Here is a 24,944-nt window from a genome sequence, read left to right as displayed (position 1 = left end):
TATGCAACCGTATGCAACAGCAGAACACTGCAATGAAAAGAGAAGAACCTTTTTGTGGTGGGAAGAGATAAAGAAGGTCAGTAGGCTCTTCAGGATTCAACAAAATCCAACTCCTTAAATTAGCTTTAAAATAGCATTTCCTAGGGTTGCTTCTACTACAAGCGGGTTGATTCTACTACTCACATGATAATTGGCTCTTGACTATCAACTTTTCAGCACTTCATAACCATGCCAGAAACTTAACAAAAATTTTCATGAATCAAAATCAGAAGACAAAGAGGTAAAAAGCAAACACACCTATGATTAACAATTAACATAAAGAGAGTAATTAATTCACAGGTGGTCATAGTTCAACTTTATCTTACAATTGCAGTGCACTGAACAATCTGTATTTTGTATTCCTAAAGGGAAGTTACATAGCAAATAATGGAAACTTAATTCAATAAACTGTTTTTCCATGTAATTTGACTTCAAGAAAGCTCAAATTTTCAGACTATTCTCAATTCAAAATGGAATTTTAAATGCTTTTGGACTATTTGCATCTGGCTGTATTTCTGTGGCTTGATTCCAGGGCCCTGCAGCAGTTCACCTCGGGGTCAGGGGAACATACAGGCTGACATACAAGGCAAAGCAGGATTACAGCAGCAGCACTATACATCAGTTTAAGCTATGGTGGAGACAGAATCACAGAATCATTATGGTTGAAAAAGACATCTAAGATCATCTAGTCAATACAAACCACACCCCTTGCCATCCTCACATACAGGCAGTAACAGGGAAAATTCAGCAAAACTTCCATGAAGAGTGAAGAGAATCACTTAACTGTCCATGAGAAAATCATGTGTGTTGGCTTTAAGTCTGTAAGTCTCAAATTTGGACCCCAAAAAAGTAGGGAAGATAGAGACTGCGTGAGTGGGAGAGTAAGACTGTGCGCTTTCAAGAAAACAGGAAGTAAAGGTTTTAGAGTGGATTAGGCTTTAGTTAACATATTTACTTACAAGAATCTTCATATTTTACTTTGTCAACCAATTACTTATTAGCAAGATATAACAGTAGTAACTCAGAATTATAATTTCCAAAACGTCAAATTTCACATTACTCAATACAATAGTTTAAAAGCTAAACCTGCAAAGAATCAATTTTGTCAGGACTGTTAAAACGTTCAGATTCTACAGCTGTTGTACGTGACTGATAAGCTAAGTTTAGAATCACAGTGCTTAGCCTTCATTGTGTATGAGACAGTCTCCTTATTCTTTTTCATAGATGTCAATTTAATTTTCAGAGCCATTCATAAATGGTAAATAAAAGCAGCAATTTTAAGGTAGCTTATATAGCAGAATGGTGTTTCTTTAGCACTGTGCTCTGCTCACTGCTAATCTGATAAGGTGCTGCAAAATCCTTTTTTTCCACACAAGATCCTTGAAGTATGGGCCACTTTCCACCCAACTTCTTCACCTGTGCCTACCCCAGAAACCTTCAATTCATTCTACAAGTGCAGCAAATTTGTTCTACTCTGGCACAGCTCTCCTCCCTTCTTAACTTTGGAGAAAAGAGAACAAGAAAAGATAGCAGCACAAAATGAGAATGCAGTGCTCAGTAGGTATCAATAATCTGATATTCCAGCTATACTGAATAGCAGCATCACAACAGCAACAATATACTGCCTACTACTAAGCTCAAAATCATGACGTGCAGCTGGAAAACAATATATATATTTATAAACCTGCATACTAGTAGGAAAAATATGTCAATTCTTTCAAGCAGTGGAATTAAATGAAAAGGAAAACAGATCTTTGCCCATTGAAAACCACATACAACAGTGCCAAGAGGGAAAAAAACAAGATTTATTGGTTCTTTAGATTTCCAATGACTGTTTTTATTATGTCCTACAAATTCCTTCAACTATTACAAACAAAGGATATCTTCTCTTCATTTGCAGTGTTAGAACTAGCTTAAGATACAGTGGAAATGTAAGGAATAAAAGCAAAAAAAAAAAGTATTTAAATTATTAGTGGAAATACACTATTAGTGGAAATACATGATTTTTATCTTTTTTTCACCTTTCAGCAAAACACTTGCAAAGAACTGGGTTCTGAGTTCAGTACTCATCTTCCACGAGGACTTGTGCATACTTCCAGAAGGCACTTGAAATTCCCAGAGGTTGGGATGTCTGAGGAGTAGGGACCGATTATCAGTTGGGTGTAATGTGTTCATTTTTAATACGTGTGATACGAGTATACATGCAAACAGCCATAAAGCATCAAGATGCAAAAACTTAGCTAGGCATGCTAACTAAAGGGCTGCAAAGCTGGAGTACAAGAAATCCTTCATGTCGCTGCCACCATTACTCATCTTCACCACCACAGAGGAGCAGGAGTGCCTTCCTGTAGTCCCCAGACGTATCTTTCTGTTAATACAACAAACCAGTCACCATGAGTCACAGCCACAGAAATGCAAGGAAAAGCAGCTGCCAAGGGAAAACTAAACAGATTACACACTTGTCCCATCCACAGGAAATGCAATCAGTGGATGACTCTCAACTCAGGAATGGCAGAAAGAAATTCTCTGCCTCTTCTGACAGTTACATTTATGGAGAAAGAAGCTCAGAAACAATGAACGCCCCTGAAACCTTTAGCAGGACTGAGCTGCCTACTGCATGTTAGAAACCATTCAACTGCAAATGTGAAAGTGCAAACAAAGAAACTAGAAGCAGCACCAAAAGCAACAACCTCTATGTTGTAACCCAGCCTAATTGAGGGAGCATCACATAAGGAGTGATAAGAGCACTTAAATATTCCCCGAAGCATTACTAGGAAAAAAAAAAACATATGAGAGCTAACTTTGAAGCGAATACATGACAATCCTCTCACAGATAGCTTTGGATTTCCTGCTAGTTCTTACCCTTCCTACTCCCTCCCATCCAGTCAATGGAGATTTTGGCACAATTATACCACAGTGAAATTTCTTCCTAATTCTGAATGAGCTAAAGGTTCCACATCACGATCATAGCTTTTCAATGCTATTCCTCCTCAGTGCTATTCCTCTGGAGCCAGCATCCTTTCTAAAGCATTAAAAATCAGAAGGAGCTCAGAGAAGAAAAAGGGAATGAAGCAGGAACTAGAAGTGGGAAGAACAAAAGCAAAAAAAATAATAAAAAAAATAAAAAAAGTAATTGTAATTTTGGGAAGACCACATTTGTCCTCCTAGTGAATACTAGGCGGGGGGGGGGGGGAGAAAGCTTTATTTTTTTGGAAGAGATGCTTCCCACTTAAATGACGCTGCTTAGTACTTCACAAAACTGCAATCCAACTGTTGGCTGACCTCAAGACTGCGCTCTGCTGTACAGCATCACTGCTCCCCTCTCATGAACAGTGAAAACAGTTACTTACGTACCCCTACTTCCCTTGACAACAAAAGGGCAGTTTTACCTGAATCATCTGATGCAACGACTTCGCAAAATTCTTTCTGAATTCATGTCTAATATCCAACAGATCGATTTCACTTCTTGAAACCATGACTCTGATCAGGGTATCATCATCAGTGCCAGCCCCCTTAAGAGAAAGGTTTAAATATTATGCTATATGTTCATTCTCGACAAATATTGTAATAAAACAACAACAAAAACAAAAAAGCAAGTGGTATCTCAAAACACTCCTGCATTACATTTCTATACCAAAACAGAATTTATGGGACAGTACCACAAGACATCCACACTGCAGTGTGTACAATAGAGGACCAGCAATGCAAGGTGCTCTAAGCCCCAGAACTCTGAGAAGCGCCACACAATCAGCCCTCTCATTTTGTGTTTCGTTTTCGCAGACTCCAACTGTGAATGCCCAGAGAAATTTAAAACATTCCAGTGCCAAGATTACACAGTAGTATATCTGATCACTACAACCAGAATCACATACAAATCATTTTTTCAGTGAAGTCTCAGACTGCAGAACTGCAGTGAGTTCTGGAAGTGGGTACATAAATCTCAACAATGACTGCATGTGGCATCATACAGCAAGCACAGGCAGACAAGTCCATTCCACAAGTTATCCAGCTGTTTGTCAGAAGGCAAACTTCATATGGTTTTTCCAACCATGCAACTCTTTTATTCATCTTGCTTTCAATATTCCAAGTGTCTGCACTAGCAAACGCTGCCAGGCCAACATCCTGACCCCTCCTACTCAGACATGTCAGACTCCACACAAGCTGAAGCAATACAGATTGTCACATGCTGACCTGCTAGTGCACCTCAAGGAAGGACTTGGAAGAGTCCCCACGATCGTCTTCAGCCTAATGTCCATGGCCACTCAATCCTTCGACTGGGTGTAACATTCTTGGGTTACATCTAAAAGTGCCCTAAAGCTGCTCAGAAGTTATGTCATGAGTCCAGTTGTTTCTGAGTAGGATTTGATATTGAAATCTGGTAAAAACTAGGCTCTGCTCCATCTTGTCATGAAAGCAGACGCACTGTAGAACTTAGCCATATCAAACTACTAAATTACAAGTATAAATTCTTCTAATAAACTTCTGAACGATTAAATTCTCTCTTATGGAAAGATTTAACCATTTTATTAAACAAGAAAAAAAATCTGGTATCTCATCCATAGGCTTTAGTAAAGCATGTCATCATAGAAACTGAAAAGATTCTTAAATCCATAGAAAAAGTTTTCTACTGCGTTCCTTGAAAAATAAATAAATAGATCAATAAGAAAAAATAGTCAGCATATTGCTAGCATATTTTGTATTTTCTATCTAAGCCTTATTTTATGCTGATGGTTGTAAAAGCAGTAAAGCAGCATTTAAAAATTAAGCTACCATTTCTTCTGTTTTCATTAGTTCTCATGTTGACACCTCACAACCACAACCATTTGTAACAAACACACTTCATCGCTTTTCAGCAAGGGGAAGGAGGGAAGGATGTCTTCAGGGAAGCTGATAACAAGCTTGAAAACAAAAGATTACCAGCCTCATCAATGTAAGTAATACAGATTCCCCACTTATCTCTTGCTATCTAAGATAAGGCGAGGCCAAGAAAAACACAGCTGTGCGAGTGATGGGGTTCCCCTGCTAAAGCTTTTATAGCTATTTAAATTGTGCTTGTTTTTCCCTTACAAGTTTCTTTTCCTTTTCAAAATAGGACAGTCATTACATCTGTGTTTCAAAGTTAACTGCACCTTTAGTCTGTAAACACTCACATCCAAAGTAAAGAGCAATAAATCTGCACAAGTTGCAGTTCAGCTTCGGCCATCTTCCTAAGTATATCCACCACCTAAATAAAGGCACTGAAGTCTTTATTTAGCTGAAGGTGCTCAGTGAATCTAGCCAGACATGTTTCATTATAACAAGATCAATGTCAAAAACAGCTTATAAAACTGATGCTCCCTGTAAATTACTTATGGCTGGAGAAACTTACAGGGAGCTCAGGGAAAAACAAAAACAAAAAAAGCATATGAACTGATCTGTCCCAGATCTGCATACTCCAAACCTTAGTGATGTTTAGTGATAGAGTATGTCATTGACATTTGCAGTGAAAAAAGAAATGATGAACAAGTGAAAAGGAGAACAATAGCCAGGGGAGATGGAAAGTGACATATGGAAAATATATACATACTTTCATGGAATAATACAAAGTTTCAGCAAAATAGGCAGGCACACTTCGGATGCATTTCACTGAAAAAAGGCAAAGGATTAAATTACTGATTGTTATTCAACCACAAGGCAATCTTCCACTGACAAGTCAAGTTGTGCACTTCTGTATCATTCTCTCCAGTTTGTAAAATTAAGTATACATTAGCTAGACTGTTCCTCTTCCACTACACTTTTAAGAACTAGGAGTTATAATAGAAAAGAAACATCACTAGCCAAATTCTACTCCGAGTTATAAACCTGCTATAGTATTGTAAGTGGGATCCCAAGAATTCAACCAAAGGCAGAGCTCTGTCTCACTTTCTGGTGGCAGTGCACATTACTGAACAGAATACAGTTTGCAACACCACTGTCCCCATTCTTTCCCACCCCCCAGTTCCTTGCCCCCATCTCATAACAAAAGAGTGAAGGCTTCTTCTCTAAATACAAAAATAGACCCCAGGTGTGTAACTTAAGAAAGAACCATGTTTTCATGCCAAATCTTGTAACAACTGCAATTTAAGGAGGTTGGGAGTATATGAAAGAAGGCCAGTTAAGACTGTAATTACCAACTGCCAAAAGCAACTTCTCCAAATCACCAGAGGTTTCACGGTCAATGGTTTCTTCAATTTGAAAGCCAGAAATAGTCATGTATTTGTCAAACACTGGAAAATAGAGAAAACACTTACAGTCACACAACTTGTCAGCTTTTTTTTTTTTCCAGAATCCTCCTCAGTACAGGTTAATGCCATCTGTATCTTATTATTAACTGTTCAAATGCTGAATCTGAGACCTTTTCTATGCTGGGTTACTATATTAATTTAGCTTCACACAAGCTATCCTGTTGGCAGACTATTCTGCATTCAAAGAAAACTGCTGTCTTATCAATAGTTTTGAATATACTATCTTCCTATCATGTTAGACCATGTTGGATACATCAAAACAAACTTTAGGACTACTTTATTGCCAAAAAGAATTAAAAAATTTGAAAATAAAACTAGCTTTGAAAATCCAGTGAATCCACAATAAAGTGAAAACAAAGATTGGAGAACCAAGGAAAAACTTACTGATCATTAATTCCAGTAGCCTAAGTGACTAAGTAAAACAGACTTATGAACAGGTGAGGAGCAGAAAAAAAATTAATGCTTGTTTATTAAGAGCTAATAAAACATGCTCCTATGAAATGGTTTATCTTTACAGGGCTTGCTAATCTTTTCAGATAATGAGACTCATAACAGACTCTATTGTCACTGTATTGCCATGACCTCATTCAAAAATAAATGTAAACATGCATTCAGCAAGAAGCACTCCAGCTGTCCCTCATATCTATTGCACCACTCCCTCAAGCAGCAGATCAGCTCTGCTTCTTGCTATGGGGGAGGAAAATTATAGAAAACAAAAAGTATTAAAAAGAAGGGAAAAGTGAACAAAAGTTGCTGGACTTGACCAATGCAGTACCAGAAAGAAAACTACCATTTTTAATATCATCAGGGTAACTCCAGGACATCAGTCAGAAGTCTTCAGTCATATGTGAACCATAGCACATACCCCTCCTTAAATGAGAAACGCTTCGAGTTCCCAAGATGGTGATGAATGTTTCTTCATCAGTTCCCCATTTCAGCTCCCCAGCTCTAAACAAGACCTGTTGTAAATTGAAGAGAACAAAACAGCATTTATTATGAGTTCACACTTCCTGTTGTGAAGTTCCGCCTGTCTCACTCTAAGGAACATTACACTTAACAATCTGCAATAGCTGGAGGGAAAAGATGAGATCAAATACTAAAGTAACTTTGGAAACAAACAAATAATAAATTCTGAAATTGACTGTGAAAGCATTTACACGAGTAATACTGCTTAAGGCTCTAAAATTGAATGTGTGCATAGTTCCTTTCATAAGCCTCAAGTTTTCTGAAAGATAATCTAAGAGATAAAATCCATTCCTAATACTGTTTTTTCTCTCCACTCTTCTAAATCAAACTGGCAAAACTTTATTATAATATGACTCATCTCAATGGGAGAACTATGTTTACTTGGCTCAAGAGTTTTCCAAAATAAAGGGGCCAAAAGGAATTCAAATGCTCTCAGAAACAAATCTGTGAGATGCTAAATTCTTAACCAACATAAAATTACATGATTTTGATCATGTTAGAGCACAGTGATTGCTCTTCAGCTAAGTCTGAACGCTATTAGCAGCCTACAGTAACGTAGAATGCTTATTCAAATTTCTAAAAACAACAAAAGAAGAAAAGAAAAATAATCAGGAAAAAAAGAATCAGAAAAAAAGAAATTACTTCCTTTGTCTAAAACTCAGAAGCCTTTTTCCAAATTGCGAGCTAAACTGGACATATGGAAAAAGGTTTTGTATGTAAGAGTAAATAGCTTTTTCCCCTCCCTCCTCAGAGGGGCAAACAGTTACCACCTGTACTGAGGTCATCAAATACCTCCTAGAAAAGCCCATACAGCCACATCTGCCCCTTAGCAATGCTGTTGGCCAACCATCTGCTCACGTAGTAAAATCGGAATGTGACATTATGAATTTCCTATTTCTGTTTGTCCCACAGTCCTATTCAAAGTGCATTTGTGGCTGCTGAATTAAAACATTCTTTTTTTAAACATCAGAGTGCAAAAGGATGGGAAAAAGGGGCTATTCAGGCACTGCAAGGATAGCCAGTTCAAAATAGCATATGTTAAGCTCTTCATCCAGTAGCAAATGTGAAGTCTCACTAGGGCATTTCAAAACTCTAAAAACACATTTGTTTGGAGGCACTAAAAGTTGTGAATGTCATTTTATGTTAGTTCTAATGGTTGCTAACAACTAGGCTGCAGTTCCCAGCCTTATGTTTACAGGGAGTAAAGACTCTGTTACAAACATTGAGTTTTAGAAATAACGTCTTATAACCAAAGCACACTCATCAAGCCTGATTTAAGAGGCTCCTCTAAATGTTTTTTTAATTACTAATAATAGATCTCAACACATTCTCCCACCACAATATAAAAATAAAGTCCCCCTTAGCTGAGTTACCAGTGAGTTTAATAGCTATCCCAAGAAGTATTCAAAGTATAATGGTTCAAATACCTGTTAAATCAGAGCGGAGTCTTACTACTAGGGATATGCCCACTCATTTACAAGGAAACTGAAAACAGGTGACAAGCCAGGTGCTACTCCTACTGATTTTATCATTGCCAGGAATCATAGAATCATAATGGTTGGAAGGGACCTCAAGAGATCATAGAGTCCAACCCCCCTGCCAAAGCAGTTCCCTACACCAGGTCACACAGGTAGGCGTCCAGGTGGGTCTTGAATATCTCCAGAGAAGGAGACTCCACAACCCCCCTGTGCAGCTGTGCCAGTGCTCCATCATTCGTGCAGAACCTCCTGTGCTGCAGTTTCTGTCCGTTCCCCCTTGTCCTGTCTCCACACACTGCTGAAAAGAGTCTGGCCTCAACACTTTGTCCCCACACCTCAGATATCTATAAACCTGGATCAGGTCCCCTCTCAGTCTTCTTTTCTCAGGGCTAAAGAGACCCAGTTCACTTAGCCTTTCTTCATAGGGGAGATCCTCCAGGCCTCCAGGAACAACAGTTAATATATAATAAAGAAGTCTTAGCTATTTTTACAACTGCAGTATGAAGTTTTCACATGCTTTGCTACTATACAATACTCAAAATGTACCTCAGCTACATAGTTTAAAAAAGCAACACAAAATGTTAAACTTCCTCTTCTCAGGATTCTTAGGAAAAAAAACTTACAAGTTCCCTGCATATCCATACCATCTCAAATGCCTTTTTCCCAACCACTTTTAATTAATTTATGTTTGTTTTGTCTGAGATCACTGAAAATTACCACTGAAAAAAAAAAAGTTACACTCTAGTATTTCATATCCTTGCCATAATGTCTAGTAATCAATGGAAACATCTGGAAGCCAGAAATAATCTTGCATTTGCACAGTGACATACTTCAGTTCTGACCATCTTCACCTGGCAATAATCATTAGAAAATGCTCTGAATCTATTCCACCTATGTTAGTGGTTGAACGCAAAGACATCATTAGGAGAAATGTGACAGAACCTTGCCCCGTATGGGTCCCACCTCAATCCAAATGTACATAGCAGACCATGAAGAACATTTTAAAAAAGCAGGGATTTTTCTATATTTAAGTATGGTGCCTCTTAAATTTAGATGGCCAAAGAGGCATCTATCTAACAAGGCCTGTGGTTCATGACTTTCTCCAGCTACGTAAATCCAGCATAGTTTCATGAAGCAGTCTGTTTAGTGATATAGATATTTGCTTCACTAATTACCAGGCTCTGGTTGGCTCTGTACAAATTTTAATGGAAAGAGAAAGATGCTTCCTGAATTTGCATAACAAAAAATTGGCAAAGTATCTTCTTGGCATAGGCCTATGTCTCTGTCTTGCTCTACTATCAAAAGAATGTTTAATTGAACTGGTATTCTGCTTTTCCTCCTTGTCATCTTGAACAATCCATTTATTTTCTTCCATCTTAGCTGACAATTTATGAAAGAAAATATGTAACCCGGAGTTATTTGAAACAGTTGAGAAAAACCTGCATTAAATTCATTCTGTACTCCAGCTGCTAACAATACCTACAACAAAGTCAACAGAATCTAGCAGAAGACTTCTTCAAGGATGTTATTTACTGCCAGTATTCCTCTTCCCATCTGCAACACAATTTAATTATCAGCAATCAAGTCAAGGAAAATACTCGCAAATGGGAACAGGTGTGTCCCTAGAAACTCTACAGAGAAAAATTATTGGATTGTCATTTTGTCATTTTTGCAGCAGCATGGGGTGTTTGGAATATTTTTTCTTTTTATTGTTTTACCTTCCCTAGAGACATCCCTCACTGATTAGCATTAACATTTCCCCACGACAAGGACATAACACTTGATACATAATGACTGAATTTAGAGAAGCCCAAATTGAACATTAAAGAATAAATTGATAGCACATCCGAGTCTTTCAGCAGTGGAGTCTCAGCATCACAAAGCCTCAGCAATCATAATTTTCTCTCCTAGTGACTTATCACAAATACAAGATGTTACACTGAAACACAAAAGTCTTGATTCCAACATCCAATTTTTTCATTTTTTTCCTCTAGAACATATAAAATCACAGCAAAATTTATTCAAAAATAAATAAAAAAGAAAAAAAAAAGGACAATCTTAAAAAAATATATCTGTAATTTAAACTATATTTGTGTACGGTCTTTGCAAGAGAACTGGCAGAAATGCTTCTCCCCTCAAAAGAGTCATTCACCCACCTGAGCATCCTTCTCAACAAGAGCTTCATCAACTCTGCCATCAGGATCTCTATTTCCCTAAGGAAAAATTTTACAATCTGTTAAACTGATAGTTGAATCAAAAACCAAACTGTTACATTGAGCCTGTAAAAATTACTGTAAAAAGGCAATCCCTAACGCACCTTCCCCAAATCAAATTCACTTTTCCTTTCTGCTTGCCTTATTGCCTTCAAAAACCTACGTAGTAGACATTCTGCTCCATGAACACCACAGAAACTTTCCAAGCCAGAGTTGTAGAAATAGTCTATAAAACAGCGCTCAAGACTGTAGTTTAAGAGGAACTAACAGTTTCAGTACCAATCCTGCCTATCACTATGCCTACAAACCCTAGCCAGTAAGCAGAAAATAAGTAGTGAACATCAGACAGCAAAAAAGAAAGAAAATCATACATACATGCATACAAAGGGATACATACCTGCAGCAGGACCACCAGCAGTCTCTGAAAATGGCCTGATGTTTCTCCTGTGATCTTATCCTCCAAGTTGGCCTCATACTCTGCAAAAGAGCAATACTCATTCACCACCTTACAGATTTCCTTACTATTTTGATGAGAAAACAAGGAAAAGTAGAAAGAGAATCTGACTTGCAGCTTGTGGAATTATGCATCAACAACAGTTTTAACAACTGGACATATTCTGCCTTAAAACCTAACAGTACCATAAAAAGATAAAAGAGATAGCACCTCACACCTAGCATTAGCAGACTGCTAAAAATATTTTGAAATATAGGGTGACACACAGAGGGTCAGCTCTTCAATGACCATACAGAACTGGAGTTACAGTGAAGCATGGCAGTCTTTTCAACAAGCATAGCCCAGAAAAATCTTGTTGCCATAAATTCTGTCCTTGAGAACTCTAAGTTTTGCCTTACACTTTATTAAGACATGAGAATTTCTTGTGTGCTGGGAATCAGGACAGATATTACATGTTGCATTAAAAACTGCCTTAGAAAGATTAACCCCACAGTCATTGGGTGAATGCACATATTCTTGTGGACAGCCAAAAAGCTGCTTATCATAAATGCATTTTAACAAAATGATATAATAATAATAATAATAATAATAATAATAATAATAATAATAATAATAGAAAATAATCCTGTTCCTTTATGTGATACCAGGTTCCTGATTTCCAAACAGAAATCTCTGGATAGATTTCAGATATACATCTGAGTGAATTCTAAGTACATGGCAAAAAACACCTTGCATATTGTAGCCATAGGCCCAAAATAAAAAGGACTTTTTGTTTACAATCCAAATACTAGTTTCTAGCAACACGAAGTTTTCTAGCTCAGCAGAACAAAAAGCCATTTGTTGGACTCACAGCTCCATTCACAGATAGGTCTTGTTTGAAATGTGTTAAAATCATATTGAAATAACTGACAGATGAACCCAGAACTTTATTCTATACTGAATTTTACCTTGCATATAAACCTGTTTAATATTCTGCACTTCAGCAGGTGTTCTGGAGGCAAGAATTTCAGTCAACACTTTCTCATTGGTTCCTGCTCCCTAAGGTGCAAGAAGAAACAGTCAATTTGATAACATAAAAATAAGTATTCCCTTTGACAATCAAAAAACAAGTATTACTTTATACACTTGGACCAAACAGAAAATTTTTCTTCTTATTATCTCACATTGGGAGCAGAGAGGTGGGAACTTTTTATTTCCATTCTGGCATGATTATTTGCAAAACCAACCCAATTCTTAAAAAAGCTCACTGCTGTAGGATTCAGATGAGCCCCTCCATGTTCAGACATCTTAGTTCTTCACTGTCACAGTCAATGACATGAACGTCAACTGAATGGTTTCCATCTTAGCACTAGTTCACATACTTCACTGATCTTTACCCTTCTATCAGTTGTGCTGTGTTTAAACCTTGTCTCTCTTCTACCACAAACAAACAATAGAATTGTAAACTGAGACCCTCAAATAGTTGCTGCCCTCTCATTACATGTAGCCACAACAGGCACTCTTCACTTTCACAAGGATAAAACTTATAAAGGTCAAAGTAATATCTCGTTACCACATCTGTTTTGCCTATAAGAAAAGCCACTGCTGTTCAAACTACAAAAGGAGTGATTTCAGAAAAGCAATGCTTGATAACAATACAGTGCTTTTTTTTTTTTTACTGCAACATACAATCCATCCTACAATTTAAGAAGAACTTAACATTTCCTTTACCAATTGAATGTTCATTCCAATACACAACAAAATACCAACAACAATTTTATAAAACACATGCAATCCTTTCCCTCTTACCTTGATTGCATGCTTCAGTGCATGAGCATCAAAAAGATATGCTGGTCTCATCAAAGATACCATCAACGTTTCAAACTTGCCAGTAAGTTCTGATTTCAGGTCATCCACAAGATCCTAATGCAGAACAGAAGTACTATAATGAATAATGACTAAACATTTCAAACAGACACTACACATGCCTGCAAGTTAGAAGACTCTGGAGATGCATCAAAAAGGACACAGGATAGGGTTCTTTTTGTTTTATCTGGTACATGAACTGAAACAAATGTAATCAGATAAGCAGGGAAAAAACAATGCTTGTGCATTTGGCAAACCTGAATCATAGAATCCTTAGAGCAGGAAGGGACCTTTAAAGGCCATCTAGTTCAACTCCACTGCAATGAACGAGGACACCTACAGCTCAATCAGGTTGCCCAGAGGCCTGTCCAGTCTGTCCTTGAACATCTCAAGGGATGGGGCATCCACCTCCTCCCTGAGAAACCTATTCCAGTGCCTCACCACCTGTAAAAGACTTTTTCCTTATAACCAACCTAAGTGTAGCCTATTTAAGTTTGAAACCATTTCCCTTTGTTCTCTCACTGCAGATCACACCAGAGCCTGGCCCCATCTTTCTTACATCCTCCCTTTATATACTGAAAGTCACTGGCCTCTCTTGGGTAACCTCAGAGCCTTCTCCAGGCTGTACAGTCCCAGTTTCATCAGTCCTTATAGAAGAGGTGCTCCATTCCTTGGATCATTTTTGTGGCCCTCCTCTGGACACACTCCAACAGTTAGGTCTCTTCTGTTACTGAGGACTCCACATCTGGATATCGTACTCCAGGTGAGGCCTCACGAGCACAGAGCAGAAGAGCAGGGTCACCTCTCCCAACCTGCTGGCCATGCATCTTTTGATGCAGTCCAGGATACGGTTGGCTCTCTGGGCTGCTGGTTCATGTGCAACTTGTCATCCACCAGTACCCCCAGGTCCTTTTTGGCAGGGCTGTACTTCATCCTTACATCCCCCCAGTTCTTTATTGGCAGTCCATCAAATCCATATCTTTCCAGTTTGGTGAGAAAGATGTTGTGGGATATCATGCTATGCCTGTTTTTGTTTTTTAATTTAACATAAAAATTCTTTAAATGCTACTGACTAACTGCACTTACCATTTTAAGTAACGGTTAACCAGAGTGTAATAAAGAAATGCTGGAGGAAAGCAAGCTGTCTTTCCTTTAAACTATGCTATGGCTTTCTCTACCAATATATTTGATGTCATCCTCTCCTACGATATTAGACTGCTTTGTTTCTATCACATTTTCTACCTCTAAAAAATTATCTTCCTGCTATCACTTTATGTGGCAGATATTAAGTCAAAATATTTGATAATTCCTTCCATAGTGAGGATGAGGCCAGTACTAGAAACATACTAAGAAGAAACTATGCAAGCTTTTGCACTAAAACCTAAGGCATATTGTAACAGTATACAAAAAAAAAACTAAAAACCACTGCTTTTTTCTTTTAATAATCTAAATTATTCTAATTATTCCAAAAGTATTCTACCCCAGCCAGCCATTAAGAATATGAGAGTGGAGGGAAAACAATAGCTAAACTAGATTTTCTTCAAAGGAGCCTTTTACAGAAACCATGATAAATATGCCTCACCATTTTAAGTAATTGTTAATGGATACATACAGCTAATTTCTGGAGGATTTTTGTTTTTTTTTTTTTTTTTTTTTTTCTTTTTCTCACCCTGCCAAATAGTGTTTTAAAAGCAGATGCAATTTCTTGACGTTGAGCATTATTTCTGCTGGTAAGGATCTTCAGAATAGTCTCTTCATCAGTCCCTATAGTTAGAAAGAACAAGAAATAGTTATAAATGAACTCCAAAGAAAACAAACAAACAAAAACAAACCACAAAAGTAGCACAAACTTAAACAGGGCAAAATTGTATAATAACAACTCCAGACCTCTAGCTGAGCCACCACATTGGGTGCATTGCTACAGCAAAAATACAGCTGGAGGACCTATGCATTGCCATTTACTGCTCCCCATCAGGGCCTGGTTCAAAGCAGTGCTCCCAGAACCCCAGCTATCAAGTTAGAAAACATTTAGTCACAGTCTGTAATGTACAAAAGAGCCTTGCTTTCAGGCTTCCCAAGAGTCTTAAGAGTGTATTAAGACATTGTATACTATACATTGTATATATAATGTCTACTTAAGACCATATGGCCAGCCAAGTTTCAGAAAAACTCAGTCCAGTACTCCTAAAAATCCCAGGGTAGAGAAGTATGAAGCTATCATCTATTTTATAGACAATAGGCTACAGAGCAATCCTCACAGCATAGCATTTTGCTAGCTGTACTGAATTTGTCAACAGACCTGAGGTTTACTGCATACCATTTTCCCCTTCCCTGCTTACTGCCACAGGCAGGTTCAAAAGTATTGATTAGGATTTGTTATCATAGCAAAGATTTGAGGCAGAGAGCTCCAGCCTGATTTAACAGACCACTCCTTAGTCTACCTCCATTCTGTGTGCTTTGTATTTGATCACAATTTTAATGTGCTTACCCACTTCCAGACCAAAGGAGCTGCCACGTGTCTGTATGAGCACAGAGCTCATACTATCCTGCGATAATTTTCCACAGTTATTCAATTAATAGTCTAACTTACTGTGCAATAAAACCCCATGTGTAGAGAAGTCTGTGGAGTATTAATTTTTAAATAAGGTCTACCCAAGCCATCCTTTTTCCTTGTGTTAATCTAAAAATAAACATTCTTAAGGGCAGCACAGTCAGAACTAGGATGCGTCCAGACTTCTGCAGTTCTGAGGTTGTCATTCATAGCATGTGGACACATGTTACCCTTTTCTGCTAATATAAAAAATTAGTTCAGAAAGGATGTATTCAAAGCAGGAGTGAAAGCCCTTTCCTTTTCCTAAAATAAATTCTTCTTACCCATTCCCTTCATGGCCTTGCGAAGGGCTTCTGCATCAGCTCTGGCATCAAAAGGAGAGAATGCTGTCACAGTACCTCTTGTATACTAGAGAAAAAGGAGAGTGGGAAAAAGGAAAAAAGCCATGAAATAGAAGGTGTCATTCAATTCTCCATATGCAAGCTCAGATCAAATTTGAATCCAAGATTCAAAAGCAAATAGCATTTTTCATGCATTTGTCTGTCCAAGTAGCAATTTGTGGGCATTTAAAAGCAGCTCTTGATAAAGGTTCTGCCATATTTTCATTCAGAAGTAGACCAGCTAAATTTAGGTTTATTTGCATAAAGGTAGTTTACAGAATTTGTTCTGACAACACTGGAGCCTGAATGCAAAACAATGACTGAAACTATCATATCTTAGAGTAATTTGGGAAATTAATTGCATGGACCACACAGGCCAGAAAAGCTGCACAGAGATCCAAGACATGTTTGGAAATAGGAACTTATTTTCCTCAAGAAAAGCCTGCTGGAGCATTTAGTCAGTATCACAGATTCTTTCCATCCTGCTGCAAATGAAACCCATCAGACTGTACAATGTCTTCCAATCTTTCCATCATGTTTCTTTTGGCATAAGCACCTTTTTACTCAAGTGATTCAGTTACACTTATCATAGTAGGTTACAGCTAAAAGGAAACAATTCAAAAGAAAGATGAAAGATCATCCCATCCACAAACGTAACTCAACTAGGTTTCCATGGAAAATGATTTTTCAGGGAGTCTCTGCTTGGGTCAAACACAGAAAGATATTCATCACCCATAGAGAAAAGTCTTGCCTTTATTTAAATGTGACAATGTGACAGTTTAACAATCTACTGTGCTCTCTATATATGTAATTAAAATATAATCAAAATTAATAATTTAAAAAAACAAAACAAACTACAGAGGTCAAGAAACAGCCAAACAGGAAAACAGCTGGCTTTTGGGAACAGGGAGGATTTCTAACAGAGGAAGGAGAAAATTTCCATGTAGGTATAGTCATACTGAAGTAGCAATCAGCATAGGAAGGGCACTTTTCCACTCTCGAGGAAGAGTATAGAAGAAAATGCAAAGAAACCCACAAAGGTTGAGGCCAGATTATTTCACAGGCAGAACAGCCATCTGGTCCCTGTGACACAAGGTTTCCCTTGAGTTAGCAAGTTCAGCCTCACAGTGCTTTAGTTTCCAGTCAATGTACTCATCTAGGGTAGGTCAGCCAGAAAAGCACAGAGAAAAAAGAACTGGAAAGCACTAACCAGAAACTGCCCTGAAACATGACTGCCCCTCAGGCCACCTGGTATCAGAGAATTCCTAACACTCCCAGCACACAAGCAGTAACGGGTTGGGTTTACCCCATTGTGTATCAGAAACTCAGAGCACAAAGTATTACCACGCTTAAGAGCAACAACAAACTTCTTCCTGGTTAATGCTTTCTAACAGCCAGTTTGCACCAAAAAAATGTCTATTTCCCAAAAATGTTGTTTTTCAGCATCACAGCAACAACAAAACATTACAACAAAAACATTATAAGCATGTTTTTAGGCATCATTTCAAATATAGGTGCATCAGTCTGTACTTAGTGTCCTTTTCCTAGATAATTCAAAAAAATCTTCACGAAGAAATCCCATGAATCTAAGCATCAGTTGTATAAAATTGAATTAAATCTGCTAGAATAGATAAGCACTGAGTTTATTTTCTCCCTCCTTCATTATAGTTATACCAGCCAAAATGGAGTTATTTGAAAGGGTATTTCCTACTGCTTTGCTTCATATCTTCCTATATAGCCAATATTACAGAACTACCATTATTATCCTTTAGAAATCCCTGTCACATCAGTCTATCTGACATAAAATAATTACTGGTTTTTACATTAAAGTTTTTCTTGGCTTATCTTGTTATAAGCAAGCAGCATTTCCCTAAGCGCCTCCTAAGCCTTGCAACAACAGCCCAACATCTCTCTTTGGCTGTTCTAGAGAAAGTATGTCCAAATAGTAAATACTAGATTACAAGTCACTCTGCATTAACTTTATTTTTATTAACTACAAAATCTTCTCTAACTCTCTTTCAAAACACACTGGGGAAAATCTCACCATAGACAAGATCTGATTACAGTGTTTGGTACAACTGTAAAATAAAAGTTTTCTTGATGTCCGGATGCCATTTACATTCCACACACTTTATTCAAGCAGGTTACAATCACCCTTAAGCAATACTGGAGTGACATTTAATTTGCCAATCAGAAATACTGCTGTAGCTCTGCCATTCAAGATAACTGTTGGGTACCACAGACACAGCATCTATGTGGCAGAACCTCCAGCTACATGTGCTGACCTTAATACTGCACACTGGTGCGCATGAAGCACAAACAGCAGCAGGAACTGTTCATATAAGACAACTGTGAGCATAGTTTTATGGGCCCTAGTCAGACCTGTGGCAATCAAGCCACAAGCAATCAAGGTATAGCAGCGTAACTCATGTTATGAGTAACAATCACAAATTCATCCAAAACACACCACTGCCCAAGGAGTGCCCTTATCAGTTATCCTAGTCTCAGCTTCGTATTTGCAAAAATCGATGGGCAGTGGCAAAAGATCAGCAGTGTCAACAAACTGAGTCCAGGGAGGGAAAAGCTGCATCTTTTTTCCCAATTGCAACACTTTTGGGTCACAGAAATAGAGAGCAAGTGCCAGTTCACAGCCATCATCACTGCCTGAACCACTGAAGTGAATTCACAGACACGGAAAATCTGAAGTAGGAACTATGAACTAGATGTTTCCATCAAAATAACAGATTGATAAAAGAGAGTTTCTGACAGAGACCTGACACATCTGTCAGACAACTAAGCTAGTATAAACACTAAGTAGTTTCATCTTTATCAAAAACAAACTAGACTTTGTAGATGGATCACAGCTTTACAACTGCTATGCCATCTTTACCTAACATGAATAACAATGAACTGAAAGACAAAAATTTAGTATTTATTTACAAACTTCATAACTTTTTTTTTTTACAGAGGTAAATAAAATGTCTTACTCATAGCATTTCTAAGAAAGCAGCTCGCCATTTGTGGAAATTGGATGCATTATAAAACTACAGCCTCATAGGACACTATTATTGTGGTCAGTAATTTCCTCCCTCAGAGCAGTTCCTCTCCCCACCCAAAGAACAATGGAAAGGAAAACAAATCAACTTTTATATAAATCTATTTGTAATCTGGATCACCTAGTAAAAATCTTTCTTTTTTACGAAAGAAAGAAAGCTGTAGAAAACAGCTTTCTACACAGAGGGCAGTACAACAAAAAAAGACAACAACGGGCAAGATCTCAACAGAAAGAATACTGAAGGTTTGTAACACCCAAAGCCTGACCACGCTCTTTTCTTTCTACATACCCCACTATGCTGACTGTTAAGCAATCATGGGTAGCATGGAAACAGTTTGAGATGGTACACTAGAAATAAAGAACAGCTTCTATTTTCTCAAGACATCTGCCAACAAGGACCAATGAAGCTTCTGTATACAAAGAGTTGGCATTAAAAGAAAAGGCAAAGTGGAAAGAAAACAAAAGACTTTGAAGCAAGAGAAGATCTAGCTCAAGCCCCTACAGTATGGAAATTCACGTTCCCTTCACATTTTTGTTTATTTTGCTCTAGCAGAAGTTTGTAGAAGGACAAGACAACCTCATCAGGCAAACTGCTCCCCAGCAGCACCTCGGAGCTATTTTTATTTTTCCAACAGATGACTTTCCTTCACAATTTGATACCATGTGGCCACATATCCTGGTAACAGCATTATCTTAAAATCAACAACAGCCAACTAATGAGGTTTCTTTTATTTTTTCCTACCAAGCACACAATTTCCTATTCACAGTGCTTACCCTCTATCTATAGAAAGTAGTCATTATTTGCAAACAAAAACCCATATTAACTGATCCAGATTTATTTCCAGCTACTCTTGCCCTACACCCACTTAATAGCGAGGTTTCCCACTCATGAAGAGCTAACCACCCTGTCACAATATTACACAGCAGCTACAGAAATAGCCACTCATCAGTTTCCTGCTAGAAATCTCAGCAAGTAGCGCAGCAGTGGTGGCATGCAGGGTGATTTTTATTTAAATCTGCCATCTGTTTACCAGGTAGCACAGGAGAACTGTGGAGGAGCAAGAATGGAAATGGAGAATGTCCTCCAGAAAAACAAAAAAGGCATGCTATTTTCAGGACACCAAAATGAGCCCAGAATGACGTGTGCTTGAATAAATGAAAGACTAACTTGAGATTTTTTTCACGTAAGCATACCCATCTTGCAGACAAAGCACAACACAGTGCCCACCAGTAAACACTCTAGTAAAAAAAAGCCTTTAAGGGTTACCAAAACCCAGACCTAGATCCCTGTTAAAAGCACACTTAAAAGCCAACATCATGTAAGAATGAGATTCTACATGCCTATCAAAATTTCAACAGCAGTAGGATGGGAGTGATGTTGTTAAGAGCATGCACACAGATAGTATCAATACACAACTAAGTCAATTCCACAAAACACCTCTAAGTTTAGTAATGCTTCAGATCTACCATTGAATGGAAAGAATAAGCTCTGGGAAGCAGACTGCATTCACATCTGTCCTACTATATTTAAACTTCACACAACAAAGTGAAATTACTCAACATCTGTGTTGAACTCTGACTCAGCATACCATAGAGGTATCAAGGACAGAGAATGTAGAAAAAGAAAGGGGGGAGCAGGAGTGAGGAGAGAGGGTAGAAACAGGAGGAAAGTGGAGAAGATCAAGCAACAGCAACCTGGGAGCCAGCACTTGACAAAACAGTCACAGAACCTGTCCTCACAAATAACCCCAGCAAAGCCAATGAGCTGCTTGTGACCCAGCCTTGGAAAAGAGTCGGCAATTTGGAATGTGGGAAATAACCCTCTAAAGCTACACTGAAATTAGTGATACTACTCGTTGTGCTCCAAGTCACACACAGGTTGGCAGAGCAGAAACCACAGTACAGCACACAGCAGCTACACCTGCACCAGCTGCAAGCGGTCCTTTCCTGGCAGTTTATAAATGGAGACACAAAACAGCCACCACAAAAAGTTTGGGAGTAACAAGCCAAAACAGACCAGTCCACAACCCCGCATATAGAAAATATTCTTGTTACTTTCTTAGAAGATTTCTGAATAAGCAAGCACAAAGTAGCACTTCGAAGGCAGGTAGTTTATCAAGTGGGAAGGGACTGTCTCATACACATCTATACATTAAACAGTGACCACTATGTGTACAGACGTGTAGGAAAAAAAAACCTGCATCTTAGGACTGCAATATCTTTCCAGAGAAAGGAAAAAATTCAGGCATGGAGAGATCAGTTTGTACAGCACATTATGGCATGCTGCAGTTTTTCCACTAAATGAATGAACTTTTTCTCCTGGACATGGAGCACAGAAAATCCCTCCACAACCTGGGAAAAAAAAACAACTGTTGCCATTCCTCAGCAAGAACAAGTATTTCAGTGACAGACACTCCAAAGAACTCACCTCCCTCAGAGGCTTTATTCTTCAGCCAATCTACATTGTGCTTCAGTACACTGTGCTGTGCAGCCTTTTTGAATGATGAATCTTTGGTTTCACATATAAATAACTACTGATAATTGACCTTCTATATTTTGTTATTTATTGATATCTATTTTCATTTTGCAGCCATTACTCCATGGTGCAACAAATTTAAAAACAGATATCTGCCATGAGGAGCAGAGCACACTATTTATTTATTTATTTATTAAAGGAATGACTGTCTGCAAAGCTTTAACACTCTTTCTTTTTTGGCTGCATAACCTCACAGGCAGAGTGCTACAGAAGTCAGTGGGAAGCAGACATCTGAACGTAGGAACTGGAGGGCAAGACCTCCCTGGTACAAGACCTGATAGCTCCAAGGGCTTCAACAAAGATCAAGAATTTGTGTCTCGGTGGAACAGACTACAAATGAATTGCAAATGTGCACTTTTACTAAGAGGAAGTTACCTCTGAACCTTCTTAAGCCCTTCTTAACTAGCTGTCAATTCATACATTAAGCATATAAACAAATAGCAGCAATTCTCATCATCATCTACTCAGTTCATGCACCAGTCGCAAAGTAGTGAATAACAAATGATATTCTCTTCTCTAAATGCAAAATCCCTTCAAAAGGGGAGACAAATCACAGCACAAACACGTACTTCACTGTCATGCTCTAGTGCTAGTCTTCCTTATCAACTTAGCTAGACATTCATCTGAGAGCACTTAATCCCAAACACGAGTCAAATCATTTTATGAATAATAAATAACTGACTCAGCTCACTTTCATTTAACGATACTCCTATGAGCTGTTATTATTCATGTAATTCATACTTTGCCCTAGCTAAAATACTACTACTACTTCGGAATGGAATGTTATATCTCTGTCGGAAGGGACCACAGAGCACCTAGTCCAACTGCCACGGAACTACGGTACAGCACCGCAGTCACCGCGACCTTTGGGAAGTACCTTGCACGTGCTGCAGCTGTACAAAGCCCACAGATAAGCAACTAAGCTCCTGTTGTGTCGTTCAGAGCGCGGAGGGTATATACGAGCGATGCTGCCGACTCGTATCCCAAGCCCCGCTCCAGGCTCAAGCTCAGGGACAGCAGCAGTGCGCTGCGAAGGAAGGCAGAGCTTCGGCAGCGCCGTACTCGCGACTACAAAGCTTGCAGAAATACCGAGAGAATGAGGACCGCCCAAGCCCCAGGATTTTCCTCCTCCCTCCTCCAGCGGAAAGCGCCTCCGCCCAGGCTCTACTTAAACCCACGGTCCCGAAAAGTCGGCCAAATTAGTGGAAACTGACGGAAAAAAAAAAAAAAAAAAAAAGAGAAGTGAGCTGTGCATGACGTGGTCCTCACATGATCGGCCACTTTCCCCGTCCTCCTCCTCTCCGCATCCCCCGCCGGGCTTGGGGATGGGCCGATTTAAGGAAGACCAGAAAGAAGCCAAAAACTGCTGGAGAGCCGGGGGCCGGCCGCAGCCAGGCAGGGGAGCACCGCCGAGGAGCGGCCGTTCCGCGATGCCTCTCGTCTCACCTTCGCCATCTCCGCAGTTCTCCGGATCGGGGCTGCAGCTGAGTCCGAGTCTGCAAAGAGAGACGCGACAGTGAGCGCCCTGTCGCCGCCCGCGCCCCGCCCGGCCCCGAGCCCCGCGCCGCGGGCGGCGCCCTCACCGCGAGCGTCCGCCGAGCCGCCGCCGCCCAGAGCCGCAGGGAGCGCCGAGTGAGACGCAGAAAAAGAGCCCAGATCCGGCCCCGCCGCTGCCTGCTCCACCCGGGGGCCGGGCCAGGGACCGCCCCGGGCGGGCGGAGAGCCACGGCCGCCTCCGGCGGGCGGTGGCTGCGGCCGCCCCGCGGGATAGCACCGTGAGCTCGGACGGGGAACTCCCCGTGAGGGTTTTCACTTTTGAAGCGTCCATACAAAGGGATTCGGGTGCGGAGTGGACGGGCCGCGCGGCTGCTCCGTGAGCTGCTCCCTCACCCGCACCAACGCAATCCAGCTGGGCGGTAGATGCGAGGAGGAATAAAAACACAGCGCACATGGAATCTAGCGCCTTTGGCAAAATAAGACGCTATCTCATTACATGAGATTTCCAACGTGCCGTGGTCGTGTTTGCCTTAAAGCGAGTTATGTTTTTCTTCAGAAAACACCGACTTTATAGATCGTGGTGTAAATTTAAATCTTCTGTCCATTATTTCTTGTTCTAGTGCGCATAAAGTTCAGGAAAAACATGAAACCAACCCAGCTGGCTTTACTTACAGGACCAAGGGCCAAATGGTTGGATAAAGTGCCCTGATTTCCTCACTAAGAGCCTGATTTTCTTCTAGTCTATTGAAGCGGCACTCTACGCATACCAAAAGATGCACGAAGGGAATAGTCAGACGCTCATAATAATGTACACACGGATTAGATGTAGGATCAGCGTTTTCAAGGAAACACTGAGTTATGAAATGGTTTCAAAAATCATAGTTGAAGTTCAGACTTGTTGCTTTCAGGTTAAGCACAGCCGAGCTTGCACACGCCCATCCCTTTCTGGGAAAGTGAATGTCCTTTTCTCCCTCCGACTGTATCCAGAGCAGATACAGGTCACGCTAGGATCTCATTTCAAGCTTTACTGACTAGAAGGCACATGTGCAGGCACAAAAAGGTGTAAATGTGCCCTCTTTAATGCACTTCACAATCCTGCTGCATAGACGGAAGCACATGAACAGAGGTAATCGCATTCTGAATGCCAAAAGCCACAGATGTGAGCGCAGCCAAACGAAATTCAAACTTAGTTGGTGACTCAGACATGTGATAAGGAGCAGCTATTGGGTAATGAGAAAACTTTTAAAGGTTCTATCAGTATTATTTGAACAATCAGTCAGGTTTCCAGAAACTAATAAAGCTCTAGTTGTCTTCACTTTGAAATCCTTAGTAATATCTGTTACAGCAAATATGCAGATACATTGTCTTTAATGACATAAATGTATCTGTTAAGCTTTACAAGTAATACAACAAGCCTTTAAATAATCTAGATAAAGTTGCATATTAGTCTAACAAGTTATTTAGCAACGGCATCTGACCACCTAGGATGTCATCACATCACCTCAGAATGACAGCAGCCCCAACTCTACTTGTCATCCCTGTGCTGCAGCAAGCCCCTCCTGGCTCCCACTGAGCTGCAAGGCACGCTTTGAATTCTTGGCTTTCCATAACACCAAGCATGGCTTAGACTAGGCAATATGACACCAAATTTCTGCTAGACTAATGAA

At 39.5% G+C, this 24,944-nt stretch overlaps 1 protein-coding gene across 1 annotated transcript; it reads right to left on the bottom strand.

Moving 5' to 3' along the window:
- Window positions 1–2,019: 2,019 nt before the first annotated feature.
- On the bottom strand, window positions 2,020–23,467 carry ANXA5 (annexin A5). Its single transcript, XM_065736849.1, has 13 exons — window positions 23,364–23,467; window positions 23,227–23,276; window positions 16,133–16,217; window positions 14,928–15,022; window positions 13,202–13,315; window positions 12,361–12,451; window positions 11,357–11,436; window positions 10,903–10,959; window positions 7,168–7,261; window positions 6,189–6,284; window positions 5,606–5,664; window positions 3,429–3,551; window positions 2,020–2,407 (listed from the first exon to the last, which is right to left on the bottom strand). Exons 2-13 carry the CDS (start codon window positions 23,233–23,235, stop codon window positions 2,345–2,347), a joined length of 966 nt encoding a protein of 321 aa, XP_065592921.1. The 5' UTR covers window positions 23,236–23,276; window positions 23,364–23,467; the 3' UTR covers window positions 2,020–2,344.
- Window positions 23,468–24,944: the final 1,477 nt, after the last annotated feature.

Source organism: Cyrtonyx montezumae, unplaced genomic scaffold, assembly GCF_038088225.1.
Source record: "Cyrtonyx montezumae isolate F1298 unplaced genomic scaffold, pur_monq_1.0 scaffold_2, whole genome shotgun sequence".
In the NCBI taxonomy this organism is placed as follows: Eukaryota; Metazoa; Chordata; class Aves; order Galliformes; family Odontophoridae; genus Cyrtonyx; species Cyrtonyx montezumae.
The sequence above is the reverse complement of the archived record's forward strand: the minus strand, read 5'-3'. Positions and strand labels throughout refer to the sequence as shown.

Excerpts from the sequence above, each read along its gene's own strand:
- ANXA5 (XM_065736849.1), bottom strand. Across the intron at positions 15,023-16,132 it reads CAAGGCCATGAAGGGAATGG|GGACTGATGAAGAGACTATT; the intron begins GTAAGAAGAATT and ends TTCTAACTATAG. Across the intron at positions 10,960-11,356 it reads TGCTGGTGGTCCTGCTGCAG|GGAAATAGAGATCCTGATGG; the intron begins GTATGTATCCCT and ends ATTTTTCCTTAG.